The 13,206-nt window shown below is 52.3% G+C and overlaps 1 protein-coding gene across 4 annotated transcripts in view; it reads left to right on the top strand.

The window, feature by feature from the left end:
• Positions 1–13,206, top strand: part of GRIK4 (glutamate ionotropic receptor kainate type subunit 4) — a 421,439-nt gene that overhangs the window by 346,163 nt on the left and 62,070 nt on the right. For all 4 annotated transcript variants that reach the window (XM_025893698.2, XM_073903861.1, XM_073903862.1 and 1 more), the window contains one exon: positions 2,076–2,279. In XM_025893698.2, the coding sequence (XP_025749483.1) occupies positions 2,076–2,279 (204 nt within the window). The remainder of the gene's footprint in view (positions 1–2,075; positions 2,280–13,206) is intronic.

Genomic DNA, 13,206 nt, shown 5'->3' on the forward strand with positions numbered 1-13,206 from the left:
CAGCCGTCTCTTAGCTTCTAGCACGTTCTCCACCGTGATGCTCAGCCCTCCCACCTCACGTCTGTCCCAAGCCCGGTTGTCCCTGCAATCCCTGCTCCCAGCTCCCTCTCTGCAGTCAACCTCCCGACCTCAGCTGCCAATGTGGGCAGGATTCCCTGCCCTCCGCCCCCTCCCTTCCTCTCTGTATCCACGTGCATCCATCTCTCCACCTCACCTCCAGGCCCACTTCCCAGCATCGCTCTCCCCTTGGCCCTGTCTTCTTCCATTCATCCCTGGGACCTTGCTGCACCAGCTAGCACTTCTCTTCCTTTGCTAATCTCTCCTTCCCCCAGGATTCCTCCCCCTCTGCCTACAAATATACCCGGGTCCCTCCCATCCTCCAGTATCATCTCCACCCCCTCACCCACGCTCGTCTGCCCCCTCCCCCAGCTACCCTCCAGTTTAGGGGATCATAAATCGTGGTGTCAGTGGTTTGCAGGTGGGGAGCTGAAGCTGGAGGAAGACGTGGCTGGTAGCCGTCAGGAGGAGAGACCATCTTCCTGCCTTCCTTTATCCCCTAACTTCTCAGAATTCTGGTCCCTTCTCTCGTGCACCTCTCATTTGCTCCCCATTCCTGCAGAGTCCCGCCAGCCCCACTGAACCTGCCTCAGAAGGATCGCCGGCGACACCTGGCCCAGGTGCCCCTTCACAGCCCTGCTTCATCTCTGTGTGGAACATCTGCACACTCCTTCCCCAGCCTCCTTCCTCCTTGGCTTTCATGGCCACGTTCTCCTGATTCTCAGCTTTTCTGGCTGCTTCTGCTTTGTCTCTTCTATGGCTACTCTTCATCTTCCCACGGTGTAAGCAAGGGACAAGAGGGTCTTGTCCCTCTTCTGCCCTCCCTCAGTGCTTCCCCCTCGGTGGCCTCACGCATCCTGCGGCTTCAGCCATCCCCTCCTTACAGAGTCCTCCAAGCCCTGGCCCAGTCTTGCTCTCACTCCCCAGTTTAAGCATTCAGCCAGGTGTTTCCTCCTGGATAGCCTACCAGCACCCCACATTCAACATGTTCCAGATCCTTTTCCCTTCCAAACCGTCCCCTGTGAGCGATGATGCCACCCTCAGTCATCCACCCATGCTCCACCAGCGTGAGGGCCCCTGCCCTCTGCACCCCACACCCACCCTGCTGTCCAGCCTGACCCTCTCAGCGTCTCTTCCAACTCCCAGCACCACAACCTGAGCCAAACTAGGCTCAGGACTCAGTGGCTCACATCAGGAGAGAGTCTGCCCTCACCCCCAGATGTCTGTCTTATGGTTTGATATTCTTAACCCTTAAGTCTTACAAACCCTCCCCGCTTCCCTACTGTCTATGTACGATGTGCGTCCACCTTGTCCTGGCTTCCAAGGCCCATCGGACCCTAAGTCATCTAATTTATCCTTGCAGCCACCTCATACGCTCCAGCTGAATGGAGAATCCATTGTCCCCTGAAGAGGCCATGTTCCTTCTCACTCAGGATCATGCCCTAGGTCTTGCGTTTCCCCTTCCTATGGTGCCTCCGTTCACACCTGCTCTATCCATCTTCCATCGCCCTCTGGAGCCCAGCTTGGGTTCTGCCTCCCCCATGGAACCTTCTCTGGACATTTCACCAGAGACCCCCACCCCTCTTCCTGGAGTTCTCATGACTTGACGTGCTCTGCTTTGGGTTGCAGTTGGTCAGTGGGTGTTCTTACCCCACCTGCTATGTTGTCAGTAACCTAGTATCTCATGATGCGCTGTGATAGGTCTGCGTGCAGGAGACAAAAGGAAGGAAAAAGGGAAGGGATGGAATGGGGGGGTGAGGTCAGATGATGACCTTAAACAAGGTGGAAGGGCTTCAGCTCGATCCTCTGTGCACTGGGACCCTTGTGTGTTCCTGGTAAGAGAAGTGCCTGGAGGTCGGGAGGGGAGCTCCTTGCCACCTCCAGGGTAGCCCCCCGTCACCCGAGTCACTTCCCTGCCCCTCCCCCCTCCTCCCCAACCTCTGCCTTGGCACCCCCATCCCTCGTGGCTGAGACACCAGGGCTAAGATGAGAATGACAGCTGCCCAGTTTTGCTGCAGGAAAACCCGTATTTAATGCTGAAGGGGAACCACCAGGAGATGGAAGGCAATGACCGCTATGAGGGCTTCTGTGTGGACATGCTCAAGGAGCTGGCAGAGATCCTCCGGTTCAACTACAAGATCCGCCTGGTCGGGGATGGCGTGTACGGTGTTCCTGAGGCCAACGGCACTTGGACGGGAATGGTCGGGGAGCTGATCGCGAGGGTAAGCAAAGGGCAGATGATCTGGACTTGGAGGTGGGCTGGGGAGGGAGAGGGAAGGGCCTAGGGTTGTGGCGTATGCTCACGAAGCAGCCACGTATTCAGGCAATCATGCATTTTTCATGTAGTTGTCTGTTCATTGTGCACATCATTTCTGAGTCGGCTCCGAGCCAGGCATTGGTGGTACGCATCGGTGAAGAAGACCACCGTGATCCCTGCCCTGTGGCTCTCCCAGCCCAGCACCTGTCCCAGGTGCAATGGAGGTGTTGACCAGTCAACATGGATTTGAGGGTTTGGGGTCCATTTCTGGAGGAGCCTGGTGCTTTTGTGTGTTCTGATTATTTCACTGCTCGGTAGCGCCCCCTGGCAGAGCTTGGACAGGCCTGAGAGGGTAGAACGCACCACATCCCTTGACTTTGACACTGGAGAGGTGCCGTCAGGGGAGATACGGTAAAATAATAGGGGGAAAGGGCTGGACTGTCAGAGCAGTTGGTCATGGTTACGGTTCTCTTGTTGCTCTTTGTCTTCTTGCCTGCTCTTGTTAATGTGCTCTCACAGACCCACAGCCAAGGTGCACTTGGACAGGCTGTAGGTTTCCAGGGTGAATGTAGGGACTTGGTTAAAATGCAGGTGAGCATCACAGAAGGTCAGTCATCTGTTGGGTTAGAGCAAGGATAGAGAAAGTTCTTCCAGGGGGAGATCTCTTGTTTTCTTGGTACACACTATTAACACCTGTAAAAATTAATTAAATCATTCCTGATTCACTGTCCATGTTTCTATAACCGAGTTTTTGTGGTCAGGTCCTGCTGGCAGACACTCCCTGCCGAGAGCTCCAACCTGGCTCCTTAGCGTGACCTTGAGCCAAGCCCTCTCCCCCTCTGTGTTTTCCAAGTGCAGAAGGAGCCCCTGCAGGGCTCCTCCAGCTTCCCTCTGAATGCCAACATGCAGGGTGCTTTACGTACATTATCTCTAATCCTCTTTAAACATACCTTTTAGCGAGTTGTTACCCTCATTTTACAAACGAGCCATCACGAGCCATCTGAAGCTCAGAGGGCTTGAATGGCTTGTCTGAAGCCGCAGGTTTATATGAGATGGGGCTGGGATTTGAATCCAGATCTGTCTAACACCAGGGCCCACGTTCTTTCGCACGGCCGCCCACCACCGCAGCTGGACTGTGATGTCACCAAGAAAGGTATCCTTCAGTCCAGGACCTTCCTTGCCCCCTTCCTTTTGATGCTCCCTCCCTCCACAGCTCCCTCCCCTTCAGCCTGGCTTTCTTCTTTTCTTTCCTTCCTTCTTTTTTATTTCTTTTCCCCCTGCCCTTGATCTCTAGAATTAATATGATTTTAACCCTTCCTACATGCCACACGTGGGACATGAGATAAATTTTTGTCGTCCTAGTCTTGAAGGATAAAAACGTTAGTCAGGCTGTTAAAAAAAGCAGTCCTTGGCAGTGCATCGTGAAATGTTCTATCTGGACAGGAGCATGGGAAGATATTTAAGAGCTGAGGAGGAGGGGTGCTTAGAAAGTGTTGCCTGGCAGGATAGACAGCATTTGCAATGACCTGGTGGGGTACACGGCGAGACTCATGCAGAGAACTGTGGATGCTCCAGGGCGAGCTGATTCCGAAGTGAGGCCTTGCTCACAGGGAGAGGCTCGCCCAGAGAGGACTGATCAATCAACAGAAGGCCCAGAAGGAGCTCTGGGAGCATCTCACAAGGGCAGGGGGTGAGAGTGATTTCTTCCAAGAGCTGTCTGCTCTCTTTGAGACTCGAGCCCACCCTGCTGATGATGCCCTTGCTGCAGCACAAAAGGAAGTGTCGCTCCTCTGTTCAGTCCCAGAGCCCCTCCTAGAACAGTTTTCTGGTTTGCATCTCACGGTGGAGCCCACTGGTTAAACCCCAGAAAGCTAAGCTGCTGAGCCTTTTCCTTCTCCTCTTCCCAACAGATGTGGTCACCTTGAGCCCGTTTCTTCAGCCCCCTTGGGCTGCCTGGTGACTGATAGGGTGACTTCAGGGATGCCACAGTTGGTGTAGAGCCAATCCCCTTATCAGCCCCTTGAGGAGCTGTGACATGGGCTGGCAGGGAGAGGGGAGGAGTCTGGGGCTCAAGGACACGCAGTTCCATACCGAATGACTTAGGCCATCAGCCAGGGATCTTGAAATTCATCCCAGGTCGTCTTTCAAGCCAAAACACTGCTGCTTTGGTCTCATCAAGACTTGGCTAGATAATATTAATTAATTAGTTAACTAAACCATTAATTCCATAACTATTTATTATACACCTTCTGCTATTCCAGATGCTGGAGATACAGTGGGGCCAAAGCGGACAAGATACTCCCCCATGAATCTTACCAGTGAGAGACAGATGTTGATGAAGGATCATATTACTATATAATTTCCACCATAAGTGCAAGGGAGGCACATTCGAAGGAGCTATGAGAACGCATCTGAGGGCAGTGGGATCCAGTCTTGAGAAGCAAGGGGGCAGGGGTGGGAAGGCTTCCCTTGGGAAGTGATGTCGGGGCTGGTGTCGGAAGAATAGGAAGAGCATTCCAGCCCGGAGTCTGTCTGAACGCCACTGGGGTTGGTCCTGGGCAAGAGTGGGCGCTGCTGGGACCCCACCTTCCCTTGGTGCGGCGCCTTGATATGTCTGCCAAGATGTTCCCCTCGGTTTAAAGTTAGTCCCAAAGCCTCGATCTGTTCGGCATGACCTCCTCCCCAAGTCACACGGGGACATTTTAGAGGCTGCAACAGCAGACCCTGGAATGTCCCACCTGGAAGAAACTCCCGAGCCCACCACCCCTAAATCTGTCGCTTCTACAGATGAGAAAGCCAAGGCTCGGAGAGGCTAAAAGATCACATAGCCGGTAAGTGGAGAGTCAGCCCTGAAGCCCGGGTCTCTCTGACTTTAGCGCTCATGGTCTCAGGGGACACAGATCCTGATGCTAGACAGACCTGAGCTTCAGTTTCAGTTCATCCCCTTCCGGATGTGCTGAGTCTCATTCCCCCTTGGCTGAGGTTCACTCCATGGAGTGTCACCTCCCCTATGCTTCTGGGTTGTGCCCCAGAGCCCTGGGGCCTCCTTCAGAGAAGTCCGATCCTGAGGTAGCAGTGACACACCCCTAGAGCAAGCCACAGTGGATGGGCGTGAGACACTGACCCACCTCCCTGCCCGCGGCCTTGCCTGCGGCTGGACGAGCCGGTGCAGCCTGGTTCCCGGGAGGCCCTGCGCACTCCTGCATCCCAGCAGCCCCAGGAAGCCTCAGGGCGGGAGGCTGGAGGCATGGGAATAAGGGGTGAGTTGAGGCTACACAAAGGGTCAGGAGGAGCAGAAGGTGGGCCGGGCCAGCCGGGAGAGTGGAATGCCAGGGTGGCAGGGCCCCAGCCACCAAGGCAGTGATAGAAGGTGCCACGGATTGTCAGGCCACCTGCCTGGGGCCACGGGTTAACACTGAGCACAAGTCCTCGTGGCTGGGGGAACCCGGAGGCGAGCATTAGCTGGTTTGGACCAAGAGTGATTTTTTTTTTTTTTTTAAGTAAGCTCTAGGCCCAACACAGGGCTTGAACTCACGACCCGGAGATCAAGAGTCACCCGCTCTACCAGCTGAGCCAGCCAGGCACCCTCAGGAGTGATTATTATTAGGCTCATTCAGGTACAGCAGCTTGTGTCCCAGTAACCCCCTTCTTGTTCAAGGAGATTGGCTTCCCCCATACAGAAAATGAAACTCAGCCAGTCCTCTGTTGACTGCTAAGAGTGAAAATGATTGTTCACAGCACCACACCAGGGTAAGCGTGAGATTTCTTCGTGGGGGTGTAGCGGTCCTGCACCAGTGTCTCCGTGCCAGGGCTCAGGGCTCGTCCTGCAGACCTGTGCAGCTCTGGGGGAAGAGAGTGTGCAAAGGGGGAGGCACCCAGTGGGTGTGTGTACAGGGCTGCCCACCAGCTCTCCCTGGACAACCGGCAAGGCGAGTGCAACCAGAATTACCCCAGGAGAGAAGAAGGCTAGACAAAAAGGGGGACCACACCCCACACACGGGACACTGGTACCTGGCTAAGGAATCTCTTCCTTTAGAGAGTTTGAAGAACACAGCAGCTTCCCGCATGTGTGAGTGATATGGAGAGAAGTACAGAGGTGTGCACCATCTCCAGTGGGTGTTCTAGAGCCTCCAAGTTCATGTCCATTATCACCTGCTTACCCAAGGCCCTTGGACCCAGACACATGGCGTATTAGTTGCAGAAGTGCATTTGAGCATGTTTACTGCATCTGTTTAGAAATCATCAGAATCTGTCTCTTGGCACAAATCCCATGACAAGTGGGAGTGTGGTTGGAGTGACAAGTGAATTCACATCAACTGGACCATGTGGATGGCCTCTCACCCCGGTGCTGTGTTTGAGCAGTGGAGATGAGGAGGATGACTATTTGGGGAGGCTGTCGGGTTTGGATTCGTTTTGCCCAAGTCAGAGCCTTCCCCACCGAGCCCGCAACATGCCTGCCCACAGTGATGGCGTGTGTCAGTGGAGGTGTACTTGGCAGAGAGGAGGGGAGGGACTAGAACAGTGTGAAGCAGGAGGTACCCCAGGAACAGTCTCAGGGGGCTTCCTGTATCACTCCAATAAGTTTATTTAGAGTTTTCATTGAAATGGTTCGAGGCATTCAGATCCAAAGATGAATGAGATAGGTCCCAGACCACTCTTTGATGGGGACAGTTGGCTGAAATCTCGATGAGAAAGACAGTGATGGGGAAAAGCAGGGTATGGGGAGAGGGCTGGAGGACAGGCTCCTAATTCTGCTGGTGATGTCTAGGAGAGATTCCTGCAGGAGGTGGTGCTTGACCAGAATCTTTAGAGATGAAGAGAGGTTGGCCAGACATGAAGGGACGTAGAGAGAGAAGAGCATGTAGGAGGAAGGAGCATGAGATCCTAGGCTGAAGGTGCATGGATAGTTCCCGTCTTAGGTTAGAATACCCAAAACAGGTCATGGTGGGAAATGAGGCTAGGAACTGAGCAGTGGTCATTGATGAAGGGCCCAGGTGTCCTCCTGCGATGTGGAGCATGGACGGCGGGGGCGGAGAGGAACAAGACAGAGGCAGGGGAACCGTGGGGAAGGCTTTACTGTCACAAGAAATGACGAGAACCAAGAGTAACTTGGGAGTTCACAGAAGGTACACATTCAGAGGCTATCTGAAAGGTAACAGTTTTTCTTTTATACAGAAGAATATAATCTTTTTAAAAATACATGTTTTAAAAAACAAAATATGACATACAATTCCACCATCCAGTAGTACCCCTGGTTAACATTTTAGTTTACCATCCCTTCTGATTTCTTAACAAATATATATATTTTAGCAAGTAACAATGGGGTCATAGTGGATGTACTGTTTTGTAACCTGTTGAAAACTATTTAACAGATCAGTCATCAGGACTCAGGGGCCAAATGAGTGTGGACCATGCAAGAGAAAGAATACAGTAAGAAGACTCCAAGACTTCTAACTTGGACATTGAGGTGGATGATAGTGCCAGTCGTTGAGGTGGAAAATTCAAGAGAAAATCAGGTGTGGGAGGAAAAGGGAGGATGAATTTAGTTTTAGAACTGGGAACTTTGAAATGCCTTTTGGATGTCCAGGTAGAGGTGTTCAGCAGAAAGTTGGCTACTGTGGACTTGGCACACTGAGGCTGTAGCTTCTAGAGTGCCCCATGAATAGGAGGTAGCTGCTGAAGCCATGAGTGGGAAAGAATCACCCAGGAGAAAAACACATGCTCAAGAGGCTGCTAAAGGCCATGGAAAGAAAATGGGTATAAAGACGTTTTGCAGCCCTCAAAAGGAAGTACAGAAAAGCATTCCTCAGTTTTAGCAGTACAGAAGTCACTGGCAAGAACAGCCTCAGTGGGTGGCTGGACTGAGATCAGATGGCCGCGGTCAGTGCTGGTGGAATGGTCTTTAAAGAAGCCTAGCTTTTGTGGGAAAGCAGGATGAGGGGGTTGTAGCTAGAGGGAGCTGTGGAGCGGAGGGGTGGGCTGTTTAAAATGAACTCACCATGGAAAGGGCTGCTCAGAGTTCAGAACTGAGAATAAGGCCTGGGAAGGAATACAGGGTGGGGGGGGGTTGGAGTCCTCACCAAGACTCGAGAACTTCTTCCCATGGCAGTGGATAGCTGGGAAGCCATGCAGTCAGGGGTGTCTCTGTCCAGGGTGCTGTCTCAGTGATGCTTTACGTTTGTGCAGTGATTTCAGGTCTGAAACCACTTGCACGAGCATTCACTCTTTACCTTTCACCACAGCTCTGTGAGGTAGGTATTACTATCCCCATTTTATAGATAAGCAACCTGAGGCTTAGAAGTATAAAATGTTTCTCCCAGTGTCCCACAGCCAGCGAGTGGTGGAAGAACAGTGTCAGGCTTAGGCACTGAGTCCTAGTAGTTCACCGCGGCACACGACCCCACCTCGCTGGAATGGCAACAGTTGTCATTCACTTCGGAGATGTCCTTCTAGGCAGAGGATTTGGAGGGTGCCCGGGACTTGGTCCCCAGATCTGGTTCTGGCCCATGAAGGGGTGGCACTTCATCCGGAAAGTGAAAGAGCTGGGCAGAGGACCTCCAGGACCCCTTCCTCTCTCACCCAGTGTGGGTGAGGCATTCTTGTCGGTCCGGAAGCCGGGAGAACTGGTATCCTGGAAGGGGAGAGACTGCATTTCGTATCCCCAGGACCCAGCTCAAAAGCACATTCAGGAAGAGAAAGAGTCCGCCTCCAGCTCCAAAGTTCAGAGCCAACCACCCTCTTGGCATTCAACACCATGTTGGCAGAATGGCACATTTAGGTTCAAAGGGAAAAGGGCTTTGGAAGGCTTAGAACCAAGGCTCATAAGCCTTTGACATCAAATGGCTCTCACCAGTGACATTTTGATGAATTAAGTGTAAATGAAGCTGAAATGCCTCATTCCATTTCCCCTGCTGGGCCCCTTTGAGAAAGGATTGTGGAGTGAGTTTGCCAGGGACCTGGTGGGGTGGGCCGTACATGGCCTCGATCCGCTGGGAATGTTGTCCAGAGACATTTTGCTGAACTAAAAAAATACCACAGCGAGTCCCCTGGGATTACTTTTCACCATGAAGCCAGAGACTATTTTAACTGCAAATAGGTCATAGAATTCTATTCTTTAAAGAAGGGTACCAATCCAGGGGCTAAAACTGAGTCTTCAACTCTCCCTCCCCTCCCCCCCCCCCCCCCCCCCATGCAACAGCTAAGCCCAGGGAGAATTTTATTCTCAAGGCCTGGTTTCTGAATTTACTCAAATCAGGAGGAGATGAGCTTCAGTGATTATTCACTGACTCATTGATTGATTGGTTGATTGATTCATTCATTCATCAAAGTGCCCACTCTCTGACAAGCACTATTTGGATGTGAACAGTTGCCAGTAAGGAGTCCAGCAACTACTCTGAGAGGCAGACAGGTAAAGCAAGAATTATGGTACAGGGTGATACATGCTGTATTAATAGTGGTGGTAATAATAATAATGGCTGACATTTATTGTTTCCTATGAGCCAGGCACTCTTCTAAGCACTTGACTGTATTAACTCATTTAGTCCTCACAACAACCAAATGTTGCCGATGAGGAAACTGAGTCACAAAGCAGATAAGGAACCTGTTCAAGGTCAGGTGGGTAGTGAGGGGCAGGGGCAGGTCTGGTAGAAGTATGGGCACGTGTGAGCAGGGAAGGGCTCACCAAGGAAAGGACGTAGTGAAGATGGAGAAGGATCATCTTGGTAGAAAAGAATATTCTAGATGCAGCAAAGGCTGAGATACAGACTGAGCCAGGTGAGTGGTTCTGTGTGGCTGGAGTCGGATATGGGAAGGAGCAGAGGAGAGTAGGGCTGTAGGCAGGGGCCCATTGTGATCGGATTTATGTGTTTGGATATTTAAGCTGTGTCCAGAAGACTCGGGGGAGCTGTTGAAGAGCAAGGTGGTCTGTTTTGCTCAAAGAAGGGTGTGGCATAATTGGCTTTGGTTCCCGAAGGTTCCTGTGGCAGGAGAGAGGGGAATGGATTGGAAGTGGGAAGACCAGATGTGGGCATACTCATTAGAGAGCTGCCCCATGATCTAGGTGCACGGGAGGGGGCCCCGAGGTGAGGACAATGCCCAGGAAAAGATGGCGACATGTAGGGATTTCAGCATGTGATTATAGGACCTGTGGCATGGAGTGGGCTTCCCTTCCTGTAGGCCTCTAAGCGCGGGTTCGGGACCCTGCCTCCCAGGGGAAGAGGGATGGCTGCCTGACTCTGGGAAAGGTCCTTTCTGGAAGAGCACTGTGAGGGAGGCATGTCTTGTAGCAGTGCTGGCTCCCAGAGACCTGGGAAGGGAGGAAATCCACTTGTCTGGCTCATTATTCACAGACCATTGTCCTTGAGAAGAAAAGGGCCAGAGCACTGGACCGCATGTTGGGCCGCAGCCACTTCCGCCCTCCCTCTCAGCAGTCCCTGCCTTTACACCACTCTGTCTCATTTCCAGTTCTCAAAGCCGCCTTTTGGCCACACACCTCCTTTTACCTACCTGATAAAAAGCCAGTAAAGTGGTTTTGAGATTGCAGCCACACTCCCATCCTTCAGACAGGACAGTATCGGCAGCCACCAAGGCAGAGGGGCTCTCCTGTCTACCTTCGTGACTGCTTCCCTCTCCCCATTCAGGGGCACCCTGCATGCACCCCATAAGACTGGGGCTGCAGAGCCACAGGCCGGGATCAGGGAGAGCCCCCAGATTCAGCAGAGGGTTCTGCCAAAGCCTTCAGATGTTCTCCTTCTTCTCGCTCCCCTTGGCTGTGTGTGTCTCCTCTGCTCCGGACACTTGGTCACATCTCTGCTTAGTTCAAAGCTGAGCCCCCAGGAGAGAAAGAGAGTAGGAGTGTCAAGAGCCAGACGCTGTATAGGAGCTCGTCTTGCTGCACTGCAAGGGGCCCGTGAGGACTGGTGACTGGAACCGGGAATGACTTTGGCCGAGTCTTCCTCTCCTCCGTGTCTACTTGGTGGAATAATGGGGAGAAAGGAATAGACTGCTCCAGGAGAATGGCAGTAAGGGAGACCGCTCTGAGTGGCCGGCTGGAGAGGGACGCTTGGCTGACGCTTATATTTTCAACCCGATTATCCTGGGGGTGAGTGTTATGGTAACTGCTTCCTTTTTACAGACTAAGAACACAGCCCCAGAGAGGCCAACACCCAGGAGTGCTAGGATTTGAAACCAGGTCCCTTCCCTTTAGGAGCTCTTCGGCTAGAAGGGCAGGCAGACAAGCAGAAATTATTTTAACACGAGGTTATATGGGATAAGTGTAAACTACATCGTACTTGAAGAGCAGTGTAGGAGGCAGGAATTACTTCTGAATGGGGGTTGCTAGGATGGATTCTTAGTGGAAGGAAGACTGGCAGCTCCTTGAGGGCAAGCACAGTATCTTATTCATCTTGACATCTTTATGCACCTAACGCAGCGCCTGGAACACAGCAAAGCATTAATAAACAGTTCCTTCGAATCCTGCAGAACAAGGCGCCATGCGCTAAGTATTCCTTGCATAAACTTAGGGAGCTCATCCCTCATCCTTTGATGCCATCCCTTAATGGCACCCCAGCTGTCAACCCAAGGCTTAGAAAACCAGGCTATCAGTTGAATAGTCTGAATCAGCAGAAGGTAATTTAACACCTCCTGTGTGTAGATCCCAGTGCTAGGGGCTTGGGGTCAAAGAGCAGACCAGATTTGGTTCTGTCTTTGAAAGGTTACAGTCAAGGTGGTGTGGAAGTAGGGGGGGTATGGGCACATCAAAGAAATGTTTGCTCCAGTGTGGCCACGAGAGATGTGAGTACATGGCCAGGGGCGCCCCGAGCCGGGCAGGCCCAAGTAATGACATCGTACATCCTCTGTGAAGGTGAACGGCTTAAATCTTTATGTCCCCTAAAGCAGGCTTTGAGAGCGTGAGGGCCAGAGAAGTTCAGCCCAGATTCAGGAAAAGACCCCAGGGCTCGGTCTTCCCGTCCTTCGATCCCTGTGGTGGTTCTCTTCCACGACAGGAGTGGAGGTGGGCATCTCAGGGGGGGTGGAGTTCGGCCGTGTTCACGGCTACGTCAGCCGCTTCAGACTGGGAACTCCTCCGAACCCCATGGGCGTCTAGAAGCAGCCCGGGAAATTGTCAGAAGGCTCACTTCTTGGGAATTATTTCTGCCTTCCCCACAGAGTGCCAGCCGTTAAAGGGAGTGAGGGATCTGCAAAAGAAATGGAAATGTATTAATTAAGCCATCTCTAAAAGCCTCGCAAGAGATTGACCTGCTGTTCAACAGAAGAGACAGGCAGCAGGGCATTGATTTGGGGCAGGGGTGGGAAAGGAAGCTATAGAAAATGGTATCTTATCATCTTCTGAGGGTCCTCCTGTCCCGATTGCCTACCCCACCCGGCAGAAGTGAGGTGTTACCTGCAGGCTCATGCAGGCTCTGGACTCTAAAGAGAGCTTTCAAGAATTCCAGTTCGGCATCAGGAACCTAACTTCTGTCTCGGTCCCCAAAGTATGTTCTCGTTCACCACCCACTTTTAGTAATTCAGCTCCTGATTATTCTTCAAGCCCGAGTCTCTCATGTGGCTAACCCTGGTCCCTGGGCTCCCCTTTTCTCCGGGAGTAAGGAGCCTATCCCTGAACCTGAGGCCAGGGCCCTACTCGCCCTGCTGCTATATTCCCATCCTCAGCCAATAGTACCTGCCCCTGGATATGTGGATTCCACATCAGTTGTGGCTTCAGGTTGGTAAGACGCCGTTCTTACTTTCACTGAACTCTCATGCCATATACATAGAACCTCCAAATACAGCTGTACAGGTTGTATATTGTACAAGGAGTGAATGGGGCCTGAAACCTTGCCCTCGTGCTACTCACCAAGCATGTCATGTGGTCTGGGCCTGTATCTACCTGT

This window comes from Callorhinus ursinus, unplaced genomic scaffold, assembly GCF_003265705.2.
Source record: "Callorhinus ursinus isolate GAN/ISIS: 27379988/994484 unplaced genomic scaffold, GSC_fseal_2.0 scaffold19, whole genome shotgun sequence".
NCBI classification, from domain to species: Eukaryota; Metazoa; Chordata; class Mammalia; order Carnivora; family Otariidae; genus Callorhinus; species Callorhinus ursinus.